The sequence below is a fragment of the Elgaria multicarinata genome, chromosome 10, assembly GCF_023053635.1.
Source record: "Elgaria multicarinata webbii isolate HBS135686 ecotype San Diego chromosome 10, rElgMul1.1.pri, whole genome shotgun sequence".
In the NCBI taxonomy this organism is placed as follows: domain Eukaryota; kingdom Metazoa; phylum Chordata; class Lepidosauria; order Squamata; family Anguidae; genus Elgaria; species Elgaria multicarinata.
This window is the reverse complement of record NC_086180.1, coordinates 89,629,847-89,657,184: the sequence shown is the minus strand read 5'-3', so window position 1 is coordinate 89,657,184 and position 27,338 is coordinate 89,629,847. Positions and strand designations below refer to the sequence as shown.

At 45.6% G+C, this 27,338-nt stretch overlaps 1 protein-coding gene across 2 annotated transcripts in view; it reads left to right on the top strand.

The window, feature by feature from the left end:
* C1QTNF7 (C1q and TNF related 7) overlaps nt 1–27,338 on the top strand; it is a 91,718-nt gene that overhangs the window by 60,163 nt on the left and 4,217 nt on the right. For both annotated transcript variants that reach the window (XM_063135225.1, XM_063135226.1), the window contains one exon: nt 26,759–27,004. In XM_063135225.1, coding sequence (XP_062991295.1) covers nt 26,759–27,004 — 246 coding nt within the window. The remainder of the gene's footprint in view (nt 1–26,758; nt 27,005–27,338) is intronic.

Here is a 27,338-nt window from a genome sequence, read left to right as displayed (position 1 = left end):
AGGCAATTCTGTCTCAGGCATTTTGCCCATCTCGGCAAATCTGAGCTTCCTTCCGCCCCATCCCAATTCAGCGTCTGAGGCTCAGCCTCTGTCCTAGTAGACATCTATGGTGGCTTTACCTTCTGCAGCCAGCAAAAATATCCTCATTGGGAATAATTCTTGAGACTGGAAATGTAAACTTGGATCCAAAGATTCCCAGGCATGGCTGGAAGGGATTCCTGCTTGTTATAGCCCCAGGGATGGGGTCACTCATCTCCATGCACTTGAGAGAAAGGGTCCTCCTGATGCACTACTGGTTTTTCTGCAGAGTTCCCAGGCCCTAAGGAATTTGTGGGGAGTGCTGGTGTTATAGCTATCAATCTTCCCATGCACAACTAGAAGTGACTTGGGAATTCTGATGCTATTCTCAGAAATGCCTGCATTTTCTTTTCAAGAACTGGAGATTTACCAGAGTCAAGGATGACCTTGTGGGGGGTGGGGGTAAGACCAAAGAGGGGGTATAGCCCATGGGACATCTTATCATTTGCAGTGCTTGTGATAACAGCCAATGTTCTGGCAACAATTTACAAGACTGTATCAGGTGAGATATTTCTCACTTTAAAGTATTCCATGGTCACCGTTCTGCTTATAAACTCTTCCATTTCATATGCAATGTCAGAGCTGGGGAAGATGTGACCCTCCAGATGTTGTTGGACTGCAATTCCCATCAGCCCTGACATTGGCTATGCTGGCTGGGGATAATGGGAGTTGGAGTCCAACAACACCTGGAGGGCTTTTCAATGGTTAAATCAATTGCACTGTAATGCTTCAACAATTGCAGGGTTTTTTTTATATTTGAGAGTTTCACTAAAAGGCCATTAGGGTCAATTAGACTCAATCCAAGTGATTGGGGCAGGAAAATAATGGATCTAAATATGGTAAGAACTCTCAGTTAACAACACAATAGCTATTTTATATTAGCCCTATTTGGGCATTTACCTGAACAGAAAAGCGGTAAAGCAGCAGTTTCTGCAGCTGAAACTCTCCCCACAGCCTGAGTTCGATCCCAGCGGAAGCTGGTTTCAGGCAGCCAGCTCGGATCGACTCAGCCTTCCATCCCCACCCCCAAGGTCGGTAAAATGAGTACCCAGTTAGCTGGGGGAAAGGTAATAAAGGCCGGGGAAGGCAACGGCAAACCACCCCGCTATAAGGCCTGCCAAGAAAACGTCAGCGAAAGCTGGCGTCCCTCCAAGAGTCAGTAATGACTCAGTGCTTGCACGAGAGGTTCCTTTCCTTTCCTTCCTTCAGTGCAAAGGTCTGGAGGATTTCTTAGTGCTTTTGGCTGGCTGCACTTAGAAGGCTCTGCACCATCAGGGACCCTAATAAGGCAGAGTTCCCAAACGTACTTAGAGACCCTCTTCAGACTTTTGCACTGAACATACAAAGATCTGAAATGGAGCCTGTTGGGGGGAGGGGCTTACATATGTGCCGCTCCCACTAAACAGTTTTAGCGCTAGGCTGAATAGGCTAAACTGAATAGGGCTGTTGATGCAACTATTAGGTTTTTGAGGTGTTAAATGTACAGTATTGGTTTTTATGTATACATCCAGGAGGTTTTGGGTTGCAGGACAAAGTGTAGGTAGAAGGTAACAATGGTGATGTGTTTAATATTTTATTAATGCCACTATCAATTATTTCTTATTGGTTTTTAATTAAATTAAGTAATAATTAAATTAAGCACTTGAGGTACTGTAATCAGTTATCCCCTGTTCTTTCAAGTATTGTTAAATTGATTGTTATATAATCATTTGGGATCTCATGTTTTCAATCTGCAAAAGACGATCAGCTAGTAAATTAGATAGTGTGGAGAACTGTTATGCAGAGGGATTTGAACCACCCTGGAAATGCAATCTAATATAAGAATTTATTGATAGCAGTTACAACTTATAAAGGATTATAGTTTGTACAATACACAATTCAACTAAGTAGGGCAACAAATTAACATAGAAAAGCGGAATCACCTAATTCTATCTTTATGAAACCCTACTTGAATTTTTCATACCAGATCTGGGATTATTATAAACTATTGCCTAGTACCCAGATCGTCATGCAGTTCTGACCTGGTACATACTGTCTTCTGAAGACCATCTAGTCTTAAAATGCTCCTAAGAAAAGACTATACAAGGTGGCAGCACTGAAGCATCTTCTAGCTTTCTATGCTTGGGAACCCGGGATTTTCTTTGCTTTTATGTTCAGCATTTATCTACCGGTTCATGCATAAAGGCAGATGGCAATAGGGCTAGTTGCTGCCTACGTTGTCCACAGACACAATTTCTTCTATGAGCTCTCCAAGGACACCACATGTATGTTATCGAGAACTTCTTCAGCTTCCAAATGATGCAACTCATGGGAAGGCCAGCATGTGTTGTTCATATGCATCTCTTCTTTATTTGCTGGTGTTGGCTTACTAGGAACATGCTTTGTATCAAATCATTAATTCCATTCTCTGTTTCACTTCCTCTTAATGTATATTTAACTTATAACTCAGTAGGATTTCAGACAAGCTTCCAAGTCCTAAGGCAAATTCAGCTTCCTCATCAAATTTGGCTCAGGTTGCAAGTTTCTTTCCTGTGTAGTTCAGAGAATCTTTCGGAGTATGGATTTGAGAATTGCAGGATTGGAAACTAGCCATGGTGTCTTCTCCTTTCAACCCCCCCCACCCCACCTCCACACGTGTAGCTTTTCCCTGTGTTTTCTCTACAGCATACCATAGTTTGCCATGACACCATGAATCAATGGTTTGTAGTGAGCTTCTGATCCTGCTTTGGAGGGCAACTGCTGGGCATAATCTGCAGATTCTGATGTCATGGTGAACTACTGCTAGCACTTATCAGAAAATGGAGAGTAAAGCCATGTTCTAGAGGAAGGATGGAGCGGATCAGCCTACAGCTCACTCACAATCCTCCAACGTGGTGGAGAGCTTCAATCTCAGAAGCTTCAATCCCATCCACCCCAATCAAGAGCCTTGCCCAAAAAGGGTATATTGGTGTTTGGCTCATAGTTAGCACATTCCTCTAGATCTAGCAAGGATTAATTCTGTAGTTGTTACACAAGTGTAGTGTTTACACAACTGCCTCTTTAAGAGCTTCTTTAAATGAGTATTTTATAGCACGCTTGTTACTAGCCACTCACAGATGTCCGCGAGTTATTCTGATGACGATGTTAGCTTCCTGTGCATCTCCCGCTCCATTTTCCCATTCTAGCACTAAAAATAAAACCTCAGAAAACCTTCTGGAATAAATCGATATAGGGGGAATTCCACACGTCGTACTGAGGCTGCTTCCATGCGGCCCCAGTGCGACCCCAAAGCGATTGTGTAACTTGCCTGTAAAAGAAACGAGGAAGAGGTGTCCTTGCCGGCGCCGGCACCCACCTCCCTCCTCGACGGGACGGAGAGCTCGGCGGAAGAAGGCGCTTTCTTCTGCCGAGCTCTCTGAGCCGGCCGGCGAGGAGGGAGTTGGGTGGCGGCGGTGGCACCGGCAAGGACGCTTCTTTCTCGTCTCTTTTACAGGCAAGTTACACGATCGTTTTCGGGGTGCACTGGGGGCGGATGGAAGCACCCTGAGTATGACGTGTGGAAGTGCCCTTGGTCAGGTTTGCCTGCCATGTGCTTGCAAAGTTGCAATTTAAAATGGCCAGTAGAGGGCACTGTCCCATTCAACTGCATTGAGGCTGTAGAAGATCGCTGCTCTCTTCCTTGTGTAAATATAGGTTGTTTCAGAAGTGGAAGAGAGGTAGGAAGCAGAGCCTCGGTAAGGGAATGTGATTTCCTCCCATCTGAAGGAGCTCTAAGTTTAAGTGGGACTACACCTCACGCAGTTAGGCATTGATAATGCCCAAGGTCCAAATAGTGAGCCCTCCTAGCAGTTACAATTCAAGAAGGGCCCTAAGGAGAGCAGGCTGAACCCCTAGAAGTACCTTGTTCACATCCTCAGGCAAGAGTTAACTGAAATTATCCAACAAAACCTGCCCAGAAAGTGCTCTGGATGAATCAATAGGCACTCAAATTGGAACCCAAATTGTTGTAAGTATGGCCGTAGCTAGACCTAAGGTTTATCCCTGGATCATCCAGGGGTCAAACCTATTCATCTAGGTGACACACAGGAGATCCAGAGCTCAGGCAGGGGTGAACCCTGGATGATCCCAGGATAAACCTGAGGTCTAGCTGTGGCCTATGTGTGTTTAGATCTAAGTGTGTGCATGTGGGATGTGTGTGTGTGTGTGTGTGTGTGTGTGAGAGAGAGAGAGAGAGAGGAGTATACAAGCACATCAGGGGGTCCACACATTGTTGAAATTTGGCACCCAACAATTTTGTCTGGAGCCAATTTGGCCCTTGGGAAAAAATATTTTCCCCATCCCAGTTTTCTGATACTTTGTTTAATGAGTGCCTAAGCATGTCAATAATCCTAACTGGGCATGTTTTCTTGGATGCTGTGAGGCTTTTTGAGGAACCCTGCCAAAGCTTTCAGCCATGATTTTTCTTTCTTCTCGTACATCCAGGCATAGGTTTGGATCTTTTGCATGTCTGGACAATGATGTCTATCCTTCAGTCTTCTGTTATTTATCCTCTTTCCTGGTCTGCAAAACTGCCAGTTGATTTTTTTGTCTATATGACTTCTCTTTGTTTGGAATTCACATTTGATTTGGCAGACATGTACCAGCATGGAGTAAAACTCACGGCATTTGAATGAGGTGGTAGTTTTATCTCTGCCCAACTTTATCAGCAAGTTTTCTATGGCTTGTAGCAGTTGTTGTTATTTTTAATCCATAGCAACAAAACTGGATAGCAACATAGCAGAGCAACAGTGTGAGGCAAAATTAATTGTCTCTATCTCAATGTTGGCCCATTGTCAGTGAGAAAGTATCATAGGCATATGCCTGCTTTTTGGTGATGTGTGTGAATCTCTACATCTAGCAAGCCACAACACAAAGACGTTGTTTGTTGTAATCCCTGTGATTAATAGATATGACCAGATGTTAAGCATTGAGTTCCAGCTCCATACGACAAATCTGAATTTCTCCTCTCTGCTTAGCACATATTTCTTCCCAGACTCATCTACAGTGGACACATACACATTCCTATCAATACACAAAAGGAATCTAAATTCTGCAGCAAGGAACGCTGAGTTCCAGGAGTTGCATAAAGTGGACAAAGAAAATTAGCACAATAACATTTCTGCATAATTTATCATGCTTCAGTTAATTTTGTGGAAAGGCAAGGAAACACAATCCTATGTCCATCTACACACATATAATTATGTGCTGATTGGAGCGTCTAGGAATGTTTGCATAGGAACGTATCCTTCAAAATGTTATTTAGCCAATTTTCTAGCTTCTGAGATTTCACTGGGTATTCACTACATATTAACCATATGCTTCCAGGCATATCTCCCTAACCATAAGGACTAGAAACTTGCTGAGGTTCATAGGAAGTTAAATTCTACATCCCGTAAGAGCCTGGTGCACATTATTGTTATCGCATGAAAAGCAGCACTTCTAAGGCAGAATCTGACTGCTGGCAATTCTGAAGGCCAACCAGGGAGACAGAAAGAGAAAGCTGTACGAGTTTGTAAGAAAAGCCAGAGGGGCTTCTGAAAAGCCTGGCATCCATACTTGGCACAGTCAGGCAGATGCTGTGACCTACCATGGTTGATGCCAGACTTTATGAACGGTATTATGATTTTATTAGAATGCAAGCCTCAGTGGCAGGGATTTGTTGTTTTATTGTTTTAGACTGTGTAGTGCCATGTGCATTGATGGTGGTATATAAATAAATAAATAAATAAATAAATAAATAATAACAAATGATGGTGATATTACTGCTTTCTAGGACAAGGCCCAACCACAGCAACATCAAGAAGTTGTGAAAAAAGAGGTAAAAATTACAGGTGATCACATTTTAAAAAATGCCCTGAAATTCTGTATTGTTCAACTGATCTCGATCATTTTCCATGTCTCTCAACAGCATAATCATTAGATCTGAACATGTGCAACCTTATTCTCAGATGAGTAATCCGATTAGTAGGATTCTGACATATTCATGATTTCAGCAGATTTGTATTTATTTATTTATTACATTTTTATACCGCCCAATAGCTGAAGCTCTCTGGGAGGTTCACAAAAATTAAAACCATAATAAAACAACCAACAGGTTAAAAGCACAAATACAAAATACAGTATAAAAAGCACAACCAGGATAAAACCACACAGCAAAATTGATAGAAGATTAAAATACAGAGTTAGAACAGTAAAATTTAAATTTAAGTTAAAATTAAGTGTTAAAATACTGAGAGAATAAAAAAAAGTCTTCAGTTGGCAATGAAAAGAGTACAGTGTAGGCGCCAGGTGGACCTCTCTGGGGAGCTCATTCCACAACCGGGCTGCCACAGTGGAGAAAGACCTCCTCCTAGTAGCCACCTGCTTTGGCAGGGGCTCACGGAGAAGGGCCTCTGTAGAAGATCTTAAGGTCCGGGCAGGTACATATGGGAGGAGGCGTTCCTTCAAATAACCTGGCCCCAAGCCATTTAGGGCTTTAAATGTCAATACCAGAACTTTGAATCAGGCCCGGACCTGGACTGGCAGCCAATGAAGTTGTAAAAGGACTGGCGTAATGTGATCTCGCCGGCCAGTCCCTGTTAGTAAACGGGCTGCCCTGTTTTGTACCAGCTGAAGCTTCTGGACCGTATTCAAAGGCAACCCCAAGTATAACGCATTGCAGTAATCCAAACGAGAGGTTATCAACATTTTTCATATGTTGGGAGCTCCCCTCTATCTAGAAGGAGTAAGGATGGCATAAGAGCCTGTATTTATTTATTTATTTATTGTATTTCTACACCACCCAACAGCTGAAGCTCTCTGGGCAGTTCACAAAATGAAAACAATTCAAGTATAAAACAACAGTATAAAACCATAATATAAAATACAATATAACTGAACCCCAAGAGTTTGGAGGACCCAAGCTCAAACCAAACACAAACCCTCCAATCTCTGAACTTCCTCTCCCAACTGCTTAAGATCCAAGTACTCAGAAGCGTAACATATCATTTTGCTATAATTTGGAATGATTTGTCAACCAGTTACCTAGGGAGAGGCATTCAAGAGGCAGCTGGACAACCATCTGTCGGGTATGCTTTAGGATGGATTCCTGCATTGAGCAGGGGGTTGGACTCGATGGCCTTATAGGCCCCTTCCAACTCTACTATTCTATGATTCTATGGTTCTATTTTTGAAACTGGAGCTTTTCTCAACCTACAAATACAATACAGTGCCACACAGTGGCAAAAGAGAATATTTTCCAGTATTTCTTGTAACGCTTAAGATAATAGCAAAGATAAGATGGCTGTGTGCCTCAATTTTCTTAGCAGTTATTAAATGTTGGAAAGATTTGGATAAAAGGCTGTTTAAAAATAAATTAAAGTGGAAGTAGCTTATTGCATCAGTATTCACCAACACCACATGTGTCCAAAACCATTAAGAGAGTGTGATGTACCCTATTTCTTCAATTCTAAGACATACTTTTTCCCCCATATAAACATCTCTAAAAATGGGATGTGTCTTAGAATTGCAGGTGTGTCTTAGGTGGGTTTTTTTCCTGTTGGTGGTACTGAAATTAGTGTGCGTCTTACAATAGATGGCATCTTACAATCGAAGAAATACAGGCCCAATCTACACTAAGCAGAATACATCACTTTAAAAACGTTTTGAAAACTCTATTTGTAATGTGTCCTGGGCTTGAACAGTTGTCAAAACCATTATAAACCGTTATAAGCAGAAGTGTAGATCCTGCCATGGTAGTTGTTAAGAGTTGCCTTCCCTAGGGCATCTTCAGACGGACGATTTTTCATATGATCATCATGGTTTGGTCACTGGTTTTCCCGCCAGCTTTACACGACACTGTCGACATGCAGTTGTGGTCTCATGTCTCTCCCCACCTTTTTGTATGTTATTTTGCTATGGGGGGAAATACAGTATTTTGGGCAGTCATGCGATGAAACTGCAATAGTTCCCCTGCGTAATCCTTCCATCGCTCTATGTCTTGCTTTGTGTGGGTGCGTGTTGGGTGGAGCAGCATTGATGTCAGTACTGATGAGGATCAGTTGGGAAGGTGCCTCCCCCCGCCCCTCCACTCCTGCTCAGCTCCATACTTCAGGAATGCCCAAGCAGATGGGCAATGGAGAGGTCATGGTGGTTGCAACGGACGTGAGCAGATGCGACCCGTTTCCATTTAACCCCCTACTCAAATGAGAAAAGTGTTACTGTGGCTTTCAGATGGTAGGGAAATCACATGGCTGGGAAGCACAGACATAGCTGCAAAGGTGCTCTTATGGGACAATACTGATTTGCACATGGGGTTGCGGGAGACGGACCTCTGGACACTCGGACTTCTGAACTTGCGAAGAATCAGCGCTTAGCAAAGGGATGGGGGCTGCTCTGCACGTGCTGCTCGGAAAACTTTTAGCCTTTTCTATTCAATCCCTACATGCACAGACACAGGAGAGAAGTGTAACCCCCTATAACACAATCCCCTTCCCTCACTGGATACACAAACAAGCATAACTGTTGCTTTTTACAGGCACAATACTGATTTGCACGGTGGTGGTGGTGGGATCTTCAAGAACGCAGACTTCTGAACTTGTGAGGAAGTGTTTCATTTCACACCGAGAGAGGGGAGGGGCTACAACAGAGGGGTGGACAACCGATAATGTCCTTCCAGGCTCCACCCACCCTTGCAAGCGGCATATAGCATTATGCAAAAAAGGAGAAACTGACAATATAAAGAGCCCATTTAAATCCCAAAAAGAATCCAGAACAGGAAGAAGCGGTAAATTACTGGAGAAAATACCCCATCTGAAGACGCCCCTAATCTGTGTCTCTCTAGATGTTTTGGCAGTTGGCCACGCTGGGTCGGAATGATGGGACTTGCAGTTCAACACTTCTGGGGGACGCTGGGTTGGGGAAGTCAGGGTTAGAGTATCAGACTAGGACTGGGGAGACCCAGACTCAAATCCCCATGCATGGAGCCTACTGGCTGGCTTCTGGTTGGTCAATTTATCTCAGTCTAACCTACCCTGCAGGGGTAAGTTAGAGGCCAATGAGCACTGTGATGTTATACATCTGTATACAGCGAGTCTATGGTTATAGTTATGTACTCCTGTTATATCTCTTTGTTCTATGGTGAGTATTTCTGTGGTGTGAGAGAAATGAGTTGGAGGGAGAATGGTGGATTGGCATATCTGTGATAATTGCCTGAGTGAGTGAAGGGAGGTGAATTGTGTGTGCTATATAAACTGTGTGCTGTGCTGTGTGAGTCAGGCAGGATCTACCCTACTGCTGCACACTACAGTGGCCAGGACACCACATCGATTGCACCTTTTAGTTTTCTTATTTATCCACAGTTTGTGAACTGCCCAGAGAGCTTTGGCTATTGGGCTGTACAGAAATGCAATAAATAAATAATAGTTTATAACAGTTTTGACAACTGTTCGGGCCCAGGACACATTGAACATACAGTTTTCAAACTACTTTCAAAGTGTTATATCCTGCTTGGTGTAGCTCTGGCCTCAGACAAGGACTACGAATGAGGGATAAGATCAGAGTTAGAATTTGTGATGAGACAGGTATGAATTTAGGGAAGAGGATTGTGCAGGGATTGTTTGAGAGTGTTATTAGAGTATTGTGTATGAGGGAACATATACTGAGAGAGCCATTAAGTGTTATGATTTTATTATTCAACAGCTTATTACAGTAATTAATAATGCTTTCTTAGTTTATAAAATCCTATGCCTTCTGCTTATGTTCCACAAGCCAAAATCCAAGGGTTTTCTCAATGTGATTGGGCTCCTGGAAGAGTTTGACCAGGGGTGCCGGGGCTTTCGCTGTTCTAACACAACTTTTATGTTCACAAATGTGGGTTTTGGCAGTATGTGTGGTCATCCCTACATCTAGCAGTGGACATCGACATTGAATGTTATGTATGACCCCTTTGGTGTTACATGTGGTTAGAGTATTGGACTGTGAGTTGGGAGATCCAGGTTCTAGTCCTACTTGGCCATGGAAGCTCACTGGGTGACTCTCAGCCCAACCTACCTCACAGGGTTGTTGTTGTGATGACAAAACAGAGAGAGAAAAAGAGAGAGAGAGGACACCACCTTGGGTTCCTTAAGGAAGATAAAAGGTGGGATATAAATATAATAAATCAATACTACTGTCAGGATTAGTGATGTCTTTATTTTACTGCAGTTGGAAGACACATTACAGTTTCCACAGGGGAATTAATCTTTGCTTACATATCCATCACAGACAGGGGTTCTTAAACTGGGGTCCATGGATGGGCTTTAGGGGGTCCGTGAAAGTCAAATAAATTTATTCATACTTTGTGTATGTCATACACTGTATGAGGCAATCAAATTTCAATAAAAATAAAGTATATTCATTGCATGCAAAGTTGTGTTTATGTGCTTATGTGCATTTTTCTAGGGAGGGGGTCCATAGCTTTCACCAGATTTTCAAAAGGGTCTGTGACTCAAAAAAGGTTAAGAACCACTGATCTAAGATGTTGACAGGGTATTGCACTTTTCAAGACATTCTGGTATGTACCCACATATTCTTAAGACTCTGCTAGCATTTGTGGCCAAACATGGGGCCATTTCTATAATGGGGGAATATCCTCTAACAGGTACCAAAACTTCTTAAGAGCTACCTTAATTTGCCCAGTACAATTAGGATCCGGAGCTCCGCAGTGAAGTGGACCACTGGTGGATCAGCACAGAGTGGAGTGGACCCGATCCGGAAGTTGCAGATTGTCATGACCTAGCTGACAAGATAACATGGAGAATTTATTGCAAAAAAATCAACAGCTAGAATTACAGCTGGCTCAGCTCAGCCAAGCAGTTGCAATGCTACAGAATCAAGCAGCAGCAACACCCCACACACACCGCTGCGACGAAGTAAATGCTTCGCCGCCCTGCCAGAGAAATTCAGTGGGGATAGAAGCATGTTGGAAAGTTTTCTGGCCAGCTGTAAGCTGCACTTTAAAATCAGGCCAGAGGACTTTGCTACAGATGCGCAGAAGGTGGCTTTCCTGATCAGCTTGCTCTCAGGACCAGCGCTAAAATGGGTCACTCCCTACCTAATTCAAGACAGCCCCTTCTTAAATGATTTGGACAGTTTTATCAAGGAGATGACTGCAACTTGGGGCAACCTGGTCAAGATGGAGACGACAGAGCTCCGCATTCGGAATCTCCACCAAGGGAAGGGGTCTGCAGCCAGTCCAGTGGTTCCTCTCTCTAGCCCTCCAGAGGAACCCATGCAGCTAGGAGGAGCCCGCCCATGCCTTTCAGTAGCTGAAAAGGAATGGAGGAGAGCAGCCGGTCTCTGCCTCTATTGTGGGCAAGGGGGGATTTTGCCCGTAGCTGCCCAGTCAAGTGGCAAGGGGCCCCCTTGTCGGGAAACGGACCCTCCCAGGCTTATTCAGGTTCAGAAGCCTGGGAGAACATGGGTCTCACTCCACCTCACCCCATTCAGAACCCGGAAAGGACCCTCTGCTGGTGATGGCTATCATTGGGGGAAAAGAGGGCCAGGCACTGTCAGTAGGTGCCATGATAAGACTCCAGGGCTTCCAGTAGTTTTATGGACCTAGTGTTTGCAACTCAACACCAGATCCCGCTGTGGCTCCTGGCGGAACCTCGGCCTGTGGAGACTATCGATGGACGGCTCCTCAAATCTGGCCCTGTGACCCACCAGACACCCTAACCATGTAGATCCAAGGCCATGTGGAACTCACCCAATTCTATGTGGCCGCAGTCCCGCACTTCCCGTTGGTCCTTGGAATGCCCTGGCTGACCCAGCATGATCCCTGCATTTCCTGGACCCGGCGGGAGGTGCTGTTTGTGTCACAACACTGCCAGGAACACTGTTGGCCGGAGCGGATCCCTGCAGCCCAGGAGATGCCTTCCCTGGAACCCTCGGCCAGGCTGCCAGCTAAGTACCGGGATTTTGCAAGGGTTTTCGATAAGAAAGAGGCTGAGCAACTACCCCCACACCGGACATACAACTACGCCATTGACTTGATACCAGGGGCCCCTATACCGGCAGGACGCCTATATTCATTGTCGGAATCGGAACTGGCCGCCTTACGGGACTTTTTGGAGTCCAAATTATGGAAGGGTTTCATTCGACCTTCGACCTCCCCTGCAGGGGCGCCTGTCCTCTTCGTCAAGAAGAAAAGTGGGGAACTGCGCCTGTGCCACGGCTACAGGGCCCTGAACCGGATCACAAGTCGCAACAGATACCCATTGCCCTTGATCCCGGAGTTGTTGGAGCGCCTTCGCCATGCTCGAGTGTTTACGAAACTGGATCTTCGGGGAGCATACAACCTGGTGCGCATCCGGCCCGGGGACGAATGGAAGACTGCGTTCATGACCAGGTATGGCCAATATGAATACGCGGTCATGCCTTTCGGGCTCTGTAATGCCCCGGGCCTGTTCCAGCATTTCATAAACAACATCTTCCAGGACTATTTGGATCAGTTCGTCATAATCTATCTGGACAATTTTTTGATCTACTCACCTAACCAGATGACCTACAACACTCATGTGCGGGCGGTACTCCATAGGCTCAGGGAGCACCAGCTCTATGCCAAGTTGGAAAAGTGCGCTTTTGACTTGACAGAGGTGGACTTCCTGGGCTACCGGATCTCTGCCAAGGGGGTGGAGATGGACTGCTCCAAGGTGGAGGCTGTGCTTTCCTGGCAGCCGCCACGGAACCGGAAGGAGGTCCAGAGGTTCCTGGGCTTCCCCAATTTTTACAGGCGCTTCATAGCGGACTTTGCGACTCTGGCGGAACCCATTACCCAGTTGCTGCAGGGTAAGACCCGGTTCCTATGGACGCCTGCGGCCCACCAGGTGTTTGAGTATTTGAAGGCCCGGTTCACCTCCTCCCTGATCCTGCAACATCCTGATCCCTGGACACCCTTCGTGGTGGAGTCCGATGCCTCCGACGTCGTGGTAGGCGCTGTGCTACTTCAGCCAACCAACGATGGCTCTCGGATGCTGCCGTGTACGTTTTTTCCCAGACAACTTACACCTCCGGAACACAACTATACCATCTGGGAAAAGGAACTCCTGGCCATCAAGGCGGCATTTGAGACCTGGCAGCATTTGCTGGAGGGGGCAGCGTATCCCGTGGAGGTGCGGATGGACCACCGCAACCTTGAATAACTTCAAACGGCGCGTAAGTTGACACAGCGTCAGAAGCGGTGGGCCTTGTTTTTCGTGCGCTTTAATTTCAAGGTATGGTACATTTCCCGCACTCAGAATTGCCAGGCGGATGCACTGTCTAAAAAGCTGGAGTATGCGACAGGGTGGGAGGAAGAATGGCGCTCGACCATCCTCCATCCAGAGCATTTCGCGGCCGCACCAGTGACCCCTGCCTTGTTCGATCAGGTTTGGGACCTCCAGGCTCGGGACTATTTTGTTGCAGAGCATGCGGGGGAGGAGCCTCCTACCCCATTCTCCATGAATGACGGCCTATTATATCATCGGGGCCGGCTCTATGTGCCGGGCAGTCCTTGTTGGGAAACAGTCTTGCGTCTGTGCCACGACTCTAAACCCGCAGGGCACTTTGGACTGTGCAAGACCCTGCATCTCCTCACTTGGGAGTTCTGGTGGCCTCATGTGCGTGCAGATGTCGCCCGGTATGTGCAGAGTTGCCCAGTGTATTGCAGAGCCAAGGACTCCCGGGGGCGGGGGCGGGGTTGTTGCATCCCTTAGCTACCCCTTCTGGGCCCTGGAGGGTCATTTCCATGGATTTCATCACAGACCTTCCCCTCTCGGCTGGCCATACCACCATTTTTGTGGTGGTGGATTTGTTTTCCAAGATGGCCCACTTTGTGCCATGCTCCGGGATTCCCACGGCCAAGGAGACAGCTCAGCTCTTCGTGCATCATGTCTTCCGGAGTCATGGTCTTCCGGAGCAGATCGTTTCATGATTCTGGAAGAGCCTGCTCCAACTCTTGGACATCACTGCCCACATGTCGTCTGCATACCACCCACAGATGGATGGCCAGACGGAACGCACCAATGGTACTTTGGAGCAGTACCTGCGGTGCTACATGAACTACCAGCAGGATGATTGGGCCGAGTTGCTCCCCTTGGCGGAGTTCACATACAATAACTCGGTCCACGCATCTACCCAGCAGACTCCCTTTTTTGCTACTGGGGGGTATCATCCTCGTTGGTTCCTGGCCGTCGTGCCCTCCTCTATGGTCCCTGCAACTGATCAGTGGTTGTGGGAGTTGCAGGCCACTCACTCCCTGCTACAGGAGCAACTGGACGTGGCCAAGGAGGCATACAAGTCTGGGGCAGATTGGAAGTGGCAGGAAGGGTCTCCCTTGAAAGTTGGGGATCAGGTCTGGCTATCTACCCAGCATCTGCCCCTCCGACGCCTGTGTCGGAAGCTGGACGCCCGCTTTCTGGGGCCCTACCAGATCACGGTGCAGGTCAATCCTGTCGCCTTCCGGCTGCAGCTCCCTCGGACTTTCCGTATCCACCCCGTCTTACACCGCTCCTTGCTGGTTCCGGCGACCAGGGTTTGGCCGGACTCTGGTGCAGGGGCCCCTCCACTTGTGGATGGGGAGGAGGAGTTTGAGGTGGCACAAATTTTGGATTCTCAGCGACATTGTGGCCAGCTCCAGTACCTCATTGACTGGGTGGGCTATGGGCCCGAGGAGCGCTCATGGGAGGTCGCCTCAGATGTTCATGCTCCACTCCTGGTCCGGGACTTTCACCTACGTTACCCCAGGAAGCCGGGTCCTCCGGGTGCAGGGAGAGGGGATAATGGAGGGGGGAGTACTGTCATGCCCTGCGTGGGAATGCAGTCAGGGGATGAGGAGCTGGAGGAGGCTGGACCCGGTGCCGAGGAGCCCAGCTCAGGGAGCGTGGAACCAGGGCCAACAAAGGTTCCTGCCAAGCCAGAGGAGGAGAAGCCAGGCACAAGCGTGCCAGCAGGAAGCTCCGCCAGTCCCGATAGCCCAGAGGAAGAACCAGACTTACCAGCTCCGTCATTTAGTCAGCAGCGGGCAGAAAAGGAATCTAGGTGCCACTCCCACAGGCTTTATCTAAAATGCCGAGCAATCAAGGAACACCTGGGGGAGCGTGACTCAGCATAAATACGCAGCAGGAAGCCGAGGGAAGTTTGTCAGAAGTTAACTGATTTCCCTGGCAAAAGCCCTGGTCTTTGGTACCTGTGACTCCCTTGCCTGATTACTCAGACTCCTACCTTGATACCTACCTTGACCTTGGACTGGCTCTTGACCATGTCTCCCTGCTCTTGCCTTGCTAAACCTTCAGACCGTGTTTGGACTTCATTGCCTGCTCGTCGTACTGACCCTAGGAGTGACTCTGGACCACGTTGTATGCCGAAACTCATGACCTTGGACTTGCTACTGACCACCCTAATTGCTGTAAGCCTGGACTCTTGCCTTGTATTGACCCACTCCTTCCCGGTTACGTTCCTGTCTGTGTCTCCTGTTTGCCCATCTGGTAACTGCTTTCCTGTGTGTGCTAATATAAAATACCTTGGCACTTCTGTGAGTTTCTCCAGCGTGTTATCTAGCGTTGGCGTTTGGCAGCTTTCCTGGACACAGATCAGGATCCGAAGCGGATCTGGGGGGTCCATGTACAGCCCTAATAAAAATGAAAACCCTGTTCAGGGTTTGGGCAGCCCTATCTAAATCATGAGGTCATCACATTTAACTTTTTATGCCTCCTCTAGTGTCAGCCGGTGTTGTGGAGCTGAGGCAGAAAGTTGCATAACATAGTGATGCTGTGGCACATGTAAGTTTGGCTAAACCTTATGGGAAATGGGAAAGAACTTGACACGGGACTGTCACTTCCTGTGGCAACTCTATGTAAAGTCATAGCTCCACCCCACCTTGCACATCTTGGTTACTTTGTGGACAGTTCAGTTTTCCAGTGTGCATATAAGATTTTACCATGTACCATTATTGGTAGGGGTCATAATTCACACACACACACACACTGAAAGGACATAAGGGGGTAGTAGGGGTTGCACTGTGTAGCTTCGCCATCCTGACATCCATGTATTTGGCAGTAGGAAGGGGTCCGACATGCATACAGATGTACGCATATACAGCTCCTCCACACAAGGGGGAGTGGATCCTGGACCATTCAAGGTCCTCCCTCATGTGGAGGAATTATATTTTCATATATCTGTAGGGAAATGAGCTCTTTCACACGGCCACCAAGTGCACAGCTAGGGTGGGGGGGGGGTGCTGGCTGGTTTACACATCTATGATAGGGAGCACGGCCGATATATACATATATTGTGGGCAGCAGGGATACACAGCACGAATCTGCAGCCCCCTCATTAATCCTTTCAAAGTGTAAAGGATTTATTTTTTAATCTTTTATTTACAGATACAACAACACAGAAAAAAAAAGTTGGGGGAGAAAGGAAGACCATATCATAAATCACATGCATACACAGTAATCACCTGCAGCACCCTTGATATAGGAGAAATCTGGACTTCTTACCCATAAGGGAAGTGGGAGTGTGTAATAACTGAAAGTTTTTTCCAATAGCTGTTTTTGCCTAAACTACTACTTTTGCTTTTAAATACTAGTTTCCCTGCATATGGTATGAGTCATTTACTGGATCAGCTGTTCTTTATAACAGAGGACCATGGAACGAAAGTTGTTTGGTCTACAATTAAATCCGTAGTAGAAGCGGTACCCCCTGCAACAAAACCATTAATTCTTGTTTTGTCTACAATAGATAATTAGATTCTAATGACAGGTTAATCTGTAGGAGAGGACTGCTCAAGAGCCAAGATTTCCTTCATTATATTAAATATTACGTATTTTAGTTGTAGTAACGAGTGCAGTTGCCCTACTTGTGGTATATTCTAGATTTGAGATGTAGAAGCCTGACATGGCTTGAATGGTTTCAATGGGCAAATTTCATGTGGCTCCATATTTGCTATAGAAAACTTTGGATATTCTAGGTCTTTGCATCTCAGGGTTTTTTGGTGTGTGTTTTTTAAAAGCAAATGAATCCATTTCCCTCTGTTTAACCAGCCCTAGCTGTGATTGGCTGCTGTTGCTGGGCAACCAGGAAACTTGGGAGATTGCAGGGTGGCTCCCAATGGTTCCTCACAGTCTCCCACACAGATTAACCTCAGCACCTCTTTCTATAAATTAAGTGCTGAACTCAAAACTGTTGCTGGTAAACTACAACCAGAAAACACACATATTCTGTTCCCTTGCTCACTAGGTTTTTTGTTGAGTCCTGAGTCTCCAAGCTTTGGGCAACAAAAGCCTAAGCACCTATCTTTTCTTTTCTTTTCTTTTCTTTTCTTTTCTTTTCTTTTCTTTTCTTTTCTTTTCTTTGGGCTTGGCTGAAGGAAGAAGTCCTTGGAGGAAGGGCTCCAAAACTCCCCAGGTAGTTGGATGGACTAGATGTGTCAGAAGGTTCCTCCTGACTGGTGGCAGTAATTCTTCTTGTAAAGGGACTACAAGAAGGAAAAATGATTCCCTCTGCCAGCCCATACCAAGGGACAATAATAAACATGCTAATTTCTTCTGCTGCTTATCTCTGCCTAGAGAAATCTGAAATATTTCCTTCACAATAGTTATTCTCAACTTTTCTACTTTAATGAGGTTTTCTACATGAGGCTGTTAATTTGCGATATGTACTTTCAGTTTCGCCTCTGAATTTAGGTCTGAGCACTACATGAGGAGCAGTTCCGTTCTCGCATTTAGGTTTCATAACCTCTAGGTGGTACTGTGGTATAGCAGAATAGTGCAAAACACAACAGGATGTCACGGTTTCCTTTACTTTCACGATTAAATGACACATTTTCCCTGCTTTAGAAGAATCACCAAAAGTGCTGCTTAGACACAGAAACGAAACTGGAAGGTCATGACATTGTCTAAAAAACCCGTAAACAATTGTTAGTAGGGAATGATAAGACATGATAAATGCCTTTTGTAGAAAAGCCCATAGGTGCACATTAATACAGTCACAATCTATAACTACAATGGCAGGTGCTATGACTTAATTCATGGCTATGGAAAATATAGTCAAAACTATCTGGTTTATATTGGTACATTTTTAGGTTTATTTTATTTCCCGATCTAGATTTCTATCCTCAGTGGGTTATATAGACTTTTTTTATGCTGAAGACTGCTCTACAAGCTGTTCAGTATTTTTATAAGTGGGTCCTTGGCAGATTGTGTTGGCTCTGGGAACCAGTGTGTATTTGTAATGTTTGTGCTGGCAAATACATGGATAATGATTTTAGTGTCAATTTTATACAAAGAAAAGAAAAACAATGAGAACAATGTCCAACTACATTCATATTTTAGTATTGCATCTTGGCATCATGCAGAAAACCCAGGCAAATTGCCAACTCTGCTTTGGCAAACTTTGCAAGGCAACGGATTGTTCTGCGTCTTCGGGCCGAACTAGATGTTTGCCGGCAGATGCTGATTTGGGAACCCTGCTTGCCTTTGAACAGCTGCAAAGCAGTGGGGCAGAGTGTGATCTGCAGCCGTTGCTGCAGGAATGGCTGCGCGGTCTTCTGGCAGCACGGAGCAGGTGGGTGGATGTAGGTGAAGGCAGGAATTGGTGTCCAAATTGTGGGTGGGGAGGATGACTTATTTCTGCTTTCGGCAGCAATATGGTGTGAATGGGATAGAGGTACTTTACGCTTTCCCGTGCAGCATGTCCCCACAGACAGGGTTCTGGTGGGATGCTCGACCCATTGTGGAGAAAAGTGGCTTCCCACAAACAAATATTTAACTCCAGAAAACTCATGCTGCTGGGCCGTATCACAAACCACTATTAAATTTTCCCCCAGTTTCCAAAGAGGTTTGCACTGTGGCCTGGCAGGGAAGGGCTGCTGTGTGGAAAGCACACCAGCCCAATGCCTCCTGGACTTGTTGAAATACTTGCATATGGTGCTTTGAGTCCAGGCCCCAAAGAATAGCCAGGACTCTTCTATCCATTGAGGAAAAGAAAAGGAACACAGCTGACCGCAGACTCAGCTAAAGGAAACAATCCATGTTGAAAAGAGAGGTATAACCCTGCCATAAATCTTACCCAAAATATACTAATTCTACTGGAGTTATTGGAAATTCTTGCAGTAATTTTTCAGGGAGAGACTGTCAAAGTTGTATAAAAAAATTCCTCTAGTACTATGCCTTGATAACTTGCTTCTAAACTGAGAGAACAGAAATAAATCCCTTTAGTTGGTGGTGTCACCTTCTTCTTTGACTGGGTTCGCATGACGCAACAACCCACCTTGGACAGCCAGCCATGATGGGTTGTCATGTCATCTGCACCCAGTCGTTCTCCATAGGGTGGCTTAATTTGTGCAAACATTTGTGCCACCCTGAGAATCCATGACTTGTTGTAGAGTTGTTTATACCCATGGTGGGTTGTCATGTTGTCCGAACCCGGGAGAGCGATTTTATTGTGAGTTGCTGGGATCTGCTACAAAGCTGCTCAGCAAATGCAGCAAAAAAGACCTCACCAGCACCACCTCCAGCCTCCCTCCCCAGTGACTGCGCTTCCACGGATGCCCAAACTGCACTTTGGTGTGACTGTCACTTATTTGCCACCTTTTTTTTTCATTGTTTCAGGAATATGCAAATGTTGTTGCAATTCTTTAAATTAGTATTATTGTTTCCCATTCTTTCAATAACCACAGCAGTAACCGTTCGGAAAAGGAGCTGTGAAAAAGGGCAGGGTGTGTGTGGATAATATCTACCCTTTCTGGACTTGCTGGAGTGACTCAGTGAAGTGTTGAATGGGAGGAGGACACTGCCAAGTGTCAGTGCAGCACTTACAAGCCAGAGGACTGCATTGTCAAGAGGGAGATATTGCTTTGGCATTCTAACACCTGAAACATACAAGGAAATTGACAAGACAAAGCTATGCATATTGTCTTCTTGTGCACTTGGGAAAGGAAAAATAACAATTAAAAGAAGAACCCCATTTGTGTACTCCTGAAGCACCGGTGGGGGCAGATGGAGGTAGTGAACAAAAAGGGTTAGTGATCAAAGCAGGGAGGGGCTGGGATGAGACGTAAGATAGGTTCTGCCACAAAGTCGCCTGGGATATATCATAGAATCATAGAATAGTAAGGTTGGAAGGGGCCTATAAGGCCATCGATCCCAACCCCCTACTCAATGCAGGAATCCACTATTTTTGCCCTTCTTTATCCTTTAAAGCCATTCCAAAGCTGAATTTAGCAGGAAAACTCATGTGCAACTGAAGCCGACACATTGATGCCACATAAAAGTGTACCTTGAACTGTAAATACCACTTTGCTCCAAGCCAACACTGCTGTCCAAATAATAATCTAAAAGGGCAAAAGATCAAAAATTGCTACTAAATGGCTGGAAGACTGAAGGGAGAGGAGGAGAGAACAAGCCATGGCCAGCCCGATTGTCCGTTGGGCATACCGTGGGTGGTTCTACCAACAAAACACACGTGTTAATTTCAAGTGCATCTATGCTCTCTTCTGGAGTCATGAATGATACCAATTTTACTTTCACCTTCATGTATCATTTTGTTTCATTGGCCTATTGAAATGGCTAAAAAGGGGAAACCATACTAGGACTTAAGAGCCCTACCATATCAGGCCAACTCTAGTCCATCACACTGTTCCCTCAATGGGAAGGCTACAAAGGGATGCATGAGGGCAATTGGCAGTTCATAGAATGAGCAGGTGAGCTCAGCAGCGTCCCCCATGAGTGATGCTGTGTGTGTTTCAGAGTGGAGGGGTGCTATTATATGAGTTGGATCAAAAATAAGGAAAGGGGAGGAAACTCAACCCACCATGGCTTACTTGCAGGGTGGCTTAGTGTGATGTATGAACCTACCCTCCTCCTCCTTCTTCTTCTTCTTCTTCTTCTTCTTCTTCTTCTTCTTCTTCTTCTTCTTCTTCCTCTTCCTCTTCCTCTTCTTCTTCACATATGGGCAGTGCACAGCTTGAGGATTACCTGCAGCCCTTGGCCATTCTCTGTGTGCAGCCCTTGGAGCTCCAGGTCGCCCTGTCTAGTTTTCCCCACCATCTAGCTGATCAGACAGACAGGGACAGATGGGCACTTCCCTGCTGCTAATAGCAGCAAAGAAACAGCTGTCTGGATCAGCATTGCGAATGAGGAGGGAGAGGTTTTAAACTCCAGCCCTCCCAGCAATCCCATCCCCTGGTTTCAGTGAGCAGGGAGGGGAGGTTTAATCCTCCCCACTCCGCACAGTGAGATGCGTGTGCCAGCCAGGTCCCTTCCTGTGTGCCTCTCCCAGCACAGAGACAGGGTAAATGGGAGGAGAGTGGGCTGATTACTTCATTGCCACTGATGTCATCCATGGAGGGCCTGGTGCAGAGGAGTCTGGCCATCACTTTATCCATGCTGTACTACAAGTTTGCCTTTCAAGTGTTGACATCATCAGGCTTCACCTTGTCATTCTTAGGTTTTAGGTTTTGGGAGACTTGGCCAAAACTAGCAAAGTTCTGAACTGCTGGCCTAGGTCCTCCTTTGCAACAGAGAGGCCAGTTGCTGGACAACCAGGGATCTCGCTTGCATGGAAGAGCTCTACGCGCGTTCACAGCCCTACCAAACATGTGGCTGCCAGAGTGTCAGGGCTAGGGATGTGTGTGTGTGTGTGTGTGTGTGTGTGTGTGTGTGTGTGTGTGTGTGTGTGTGTGTGTGTGTGTGTATTTAGTAGGTGTGAGTCCACTCCCCTCTCTCATTCACTGAATGCACGGGGGCAGGGGTGGGGTCCTCTGCATGGGTCTCAGAGGTATATATTGCATTTGACATGAGCAAGAAATTGCTTCCAAACATGTGGCTGGAATGGGATTCAGAGACATCAGAACAGGCTGCAGACATGATATGAAGCGGTTTACACTCCCATTTAGAAAAAAATGAAGACCATCACATGTGGTACTTCTAGACAAGGTTTTTATTTTGCAATCAAACTGTTAACTTCCTTGTATGTTTCATTCATGGAATTTTGTGGGAGGTCCAGATGACAAAAGGTTTTATTTGTAGCCTTCCCAAGTTTTTCCATTGTTTATTTCATCTGTTTTCTTAACAGAATAAAAATTGTTAAAGGTGGGGGGGAAGTGGAATAGGTGCACAATCTCTTTTGATTGTTAGCACATTCAGTTCGGAACCACCCTTGGTGGCAAGCCCTCCACTTTTCTGTTTCTACTATAACACACATGATGAAATGAGACATCAATAATAGAAGAACATTGGAGCATATCACAGTCACCTGTGTTAAACTCACTGTCAATAATAATTATAACACCACCCCTAGCTCACCCCTGCTTGTGTGTAGGGCTAAAGTGTGGAGGTGAATGTGGGTGCACAGGTATGCCCAGTCCCTGGTGCTCCTGCACACTCGGTACCCCCGTTAGACCTTCGCACGTTGAATGTGAAGGTCTAAAGAGAGCTTGTAAGCTTAACGAATTCCAGCGATTGCGAACCCTGCCTTATCAGGGTTTCCGATCACAGGAACTCGGTAGACTTGTTCAGTTGCACGTGCTTATAAAGCCCTAACTGGGTCCCATGCATGTGGGGACACTGTGGGTGGGGCTTACATGTGTGCTCACATCCCCCTCATGTTTATGCCCTACAGAGCAGCAGGTGAATGCCTGCCTAGGGCTCCTGTGTCTCCCTCTTCATGTGTTGACCAGAGAGGACATATATCAATTGCCCATTTGATAACTTAAAATCTGCAAGCCACAACCATTTCCGTTCAAAGCCACTTGCAACACCTACACATAATTAAGAAAATCGCCTGCCTTGTGGAATAGGCACAGCAGTCTTTTGTTCACGTAACAGTCTAATTCAGAGAGCATTTATATAGCTCATTGGACTGAATTAGACGTTACATGAACAAGACTGGTGTGAATTTCCTTATTTTGCTGATTCATAGATAAGGTGAATCATGCAGCCCCTAGCACTATGTCCCGAATATTATAATATTCAACTTTGTCAATGTACTCCTCCAGATCCACCTGTTCAAAAAACAAAAGTCTCAAGAACATGAAAAGCCTGTCTGTTATATACTTTTATGTCATCCTCTTCACTTACAGTTAACTGTAGGTCCATGGCAGTGGTAGGGAGCACAGTGGTTGCCACAAACATGGCAATAGAGGCCACATGTGAGCTGTGTGCTGCCTGTCTCTGCTGTAGGACTTGGTGTTGCCATTGTATTACTACAGATTTACATAGAACTACATATATTAGAGACAAACATTTGTTTTCCTGTCCTGGTGCATACTGAATCATAGTTAGTTTTATAAGACTGCTTTTCAAGTGCTATACCTCACTGCTCTATGCTCACACTTTGCTGGAATTAGTAGAGCTCATCTCTTTCAGGAACATCTTGCAAGGGGCTGAAAGAAATGGAATACATTGCTAAGCTATAATCAAAACTTCTTTGAATGTTGCATATTTACTGTAGGACTTTGGAATAACAGTGGAAGATCCCTTCACCAGCATTATATAGAGCTCCCAAACATAATTAAACTGGAATGTTTTCTTAACCTCCAAATATAATTCAAGTAGATCTGCTTTGCTTTGGTAGCAGATCTGGCCAATGTCTTTAGACAAGTTAAGTGATATTTAGCTTCAACTGCTATTAAGAAAACAAAAAAGGACACTTATAGGAAGTGGAAGGAAGGCCAGGCTACAAAATTGGGGACCGATTAAGATGGTCCATCCCCGGAGACTTATGGAATCCGAAGGATTCCTGAATGCTCTGGGGGATTTCCTGGCTGATAGGGTGGTGATTTGGGCAAGGCCTTGGTCTCACTATGGAATTGAAAAATGGGGAAAGCCACAATGCAATCGCTTCCGAGCTCCCATTCTGGTGCTGTGGAGCCTGTAACTCCCCTTAGTTTACAGAATACCTGCGGGCAATGAAACAGCTGGACGACGGCTGGAGTGCAGGTGGCGCAGGCCTCGGAGCGAATATGATAGATTAGCAAAAACTCTTTGGTGTGCCTAAGGATGGCGAAAATAAATAAATCCTACTTTGCATCTGTTATCTCGTTTTTGAAATGTCGCCCAGCAGAATTATTCCGAGTGGTTAAGAGCCTCTTGGGATCAGGCTTGGGTTTTGAGTAACCAGGGTTGGAACCCTCAGTCGTCTTCTGTGATAAATTCGCCAGGCACTTCGAGGAGAAAGTTGCTCATATTCATGCAGAACTTGATACCACAGTTATCACAGAGCCTGGGGAGGTGTCCAGTGCCCTGCCTGGTCATCTTTCCTGGGATCAGTTCCTGTTGTTGCAGCCTGATGATGTGGACAAGACCCTTGAATCAGTCCGTCCCACCACTTGTAAGCTTGACCCTTGCCCATCTTGACTAATATGATCCAGCAAAGGTGGATTGATTGGGTGGGTCCAGGGGGTAGTGCCTGCTGCCTTGAAAGAGGCTGTAGTACCCCTCTCCTGAAGAGGACCTCCCAGGAACTACCGCACCTTTTGGGCAAGGTGCTTGAGTGTGTGGGGGCTGGGCAGCTTCAGATGTTCTTGGAAGAAACGGATTATCTGGACCCATTTCAAACTGGTTTCAGGCCAGGGCACAGCACTGAAACAGCCTCGGTTGCTCTGACTGATGACCTACTCTGGGTGAAAGATAGGGAGGAGTGCTACCCTGTTGGTCTTCCTGGATCTCTCAGCAGCTTTTGATACCATTGATCATGGTATCTTACTGGATCAGCTTTGCAAGATGCGAGTAGGAGGTACTGTGCTACAGTGGTTCCGCTCCTACTTGCAGGGCCGATTCCAGAGAGTAGTATTGGGGGATTCTTGTTCCACCCCATGGCTATTGAGCTGTGGGGTGCCATGGGGCTCTATTCGATTCCCCATGCTATTCAACATCTATATGAAGCATGGGAGAGGGCTTTCTCTGTTGTGGCACCCAGCTGTGGAATGCCCTTCCCCTGGAGGCCTTACTGGCACCGGCACTGGCTTTATTTTGGTGCCAGGTTAAGACATGGATTTTTAAACAAAGCCTTTGATGGCTAAATACACTAGCCTGCATGCTGTCTTGCTTTGATTGGATTTTACTGTTTTGAAATTTCACACTGGTTTTAACATATTAATGGTTTAAATTGTTTTAGAATAGTATATTTATTGTTCTATTTTATATATATGATTGTATCTGTATGCCGCCCCTTGTGATATAGGGTAGGATATAATTGTTTTAATAAATAAATAAATAAATAAATAAATAAATAAATAAATAAATAAGAAGGATTTAGATAAATTGGAATGAGTTTAGCGAAGGGCAATAAAGATGATGATCAGAAGTCTAGAAATTTAATCCTACGAGGGTTATGATAGCACTTTTCAATTACCTAAAGTATTGTCACACACAAGGTTGTAGCTTGTACCTTATCATCCAAGACCATAGGTCATGAAATAATAGGTTTAAGTTACAAGAAAGTAGATTTGTTTAAAAATGAGGGGAAACTTTGTAATGGCCCGAGCAGTCAGATAATGGAACCAACTGCCTAGGGAGGTGGTGGAGGAATTCAAGCAGAAGCTAGACAGCTAACTGTCAGTGGATTCCTGCACTGAGCAGGGGCTTGGACTGGTCTAAATGGCCTCTTCCAGTTCTATGATTCTATATACAATTCATTCTTACAGCACTTTGGTCTGAGACGCTAATTCCATCCTTTCTATATATGACGTTTTCAAACATACATGTGCAGATCCATCTCTTCTGAAAGTAATGGCTGGTATAAATCCTGTTAATTCTAGAGGGGCCCCGTGCATGTGTAATATTTTCAGGAGTGGCGATGATAATCTTTTTTTTCTTAGTAGCATTATATTTCATGAGCACCAGGGAAAATTGCTGATAGAAAATAATGCTGCGTTTGATTTTACACCACTAGACTAAGGATGAAGCTCAAATTGCTTGCCAAGTAAATACATTAGGGCAGGGGTCCCCAACCCCCGGGCCACGGACCGGTCCGTGGCCTGTTAGGAACTGGGCCGTGCAGGTGAGCTGTTTTCACCCCCCACCCCAGAGTACCTGGGTGCGGGGCGCTGTCTCGCTTGCCCAGCCAAAACGAAGCCAGGACGCTGGGTGGTGGTGGGCAGCTTTGGAATGGTGCGCCTGGCCAGAAGCCGCTCTGAGAGAGCGACTTCTGGGCGCACTGTTCCAAAGCCCCCCACCCGCCCCAGCGTCCTGGGTTCGCTTTGTCTGGGCGCCCAGCCGAAGCGAAGCCAGGACGCTGGGGGGGGGGGGCTTCCTAAAACCATCCCCTCACACACACACCCTTGGTCCATGGAAAAATTGTCTTCCATGAAACCGGTCCCTGGTGCCAAAAAGGTTGGGGACCGTTGCATTAGGGTGTCTTCAACAACAGCGCAAAATTGGTCTTTAACATATGCTATCAAGATTAGTATATATGGCTGAAATATAGGTTATCTAAAAGAAGCTTATAGCCAATCTTTAGCATGTTTGCTTAGAAAGAAGTAATTACTTACCTTCATAAAACCATAAGGCATAAAACTAATTTATAAACAGAAACTAAAACAAAATTTACATATATACATATTCAAATTTACTGCAGTTGTTTTATACATGTGTCTATCCACTAATCTTAAAGTTCCAGATAACAAGATGAATTTATTGTCTGCACATCTGTATTCTTTTTTCAGCACCAAGGATGTTTGTGTTGCTCTATGTCACAAGTTTTGCCCTCTATACAAGTGGGCAGCCGCTTCACAGCCATTTTAAAGGAGAAAATTATTCTACAAGATACGTTTGTAGCATACCTGGATTGCCAGGTCCTGCAGGTCTTCCTGGAGATCACGGATCGCCTGGACCTCATGGGCGCATAGGTATCCCAGGCCGAGACGGTAGAGATGGCAGGAAGGGAGAAAAGGGTGAGAAAGGAAATGCAGGTACTTCTACTTCTTCTTCTTCTTCTTCTTCTTCTTCTTCTTCTTCTTCTTCTTCTTCTTCTTCTTCTTATTATTATTATTATTATTATTATTATTATTATTTAAAAAAGCTTTCTGCTGAACGCATTTTTGGTTATATTACATTTTCACTCTAGAGTTCCAGGTAGAGCTCTAAAATTGATGTAGCACAGTGGCTATGAATCAGGAAGGGCTCACTTTGAATTTCACATTTACTAAAGGAGCAATCCTATGGCATCTAGACGTCTACTGAGTCATTTGGATTCCTGCTTCCGAGGTTGGAGATAGTGCTCCAAACTTGGAAAGGGGAATCGGA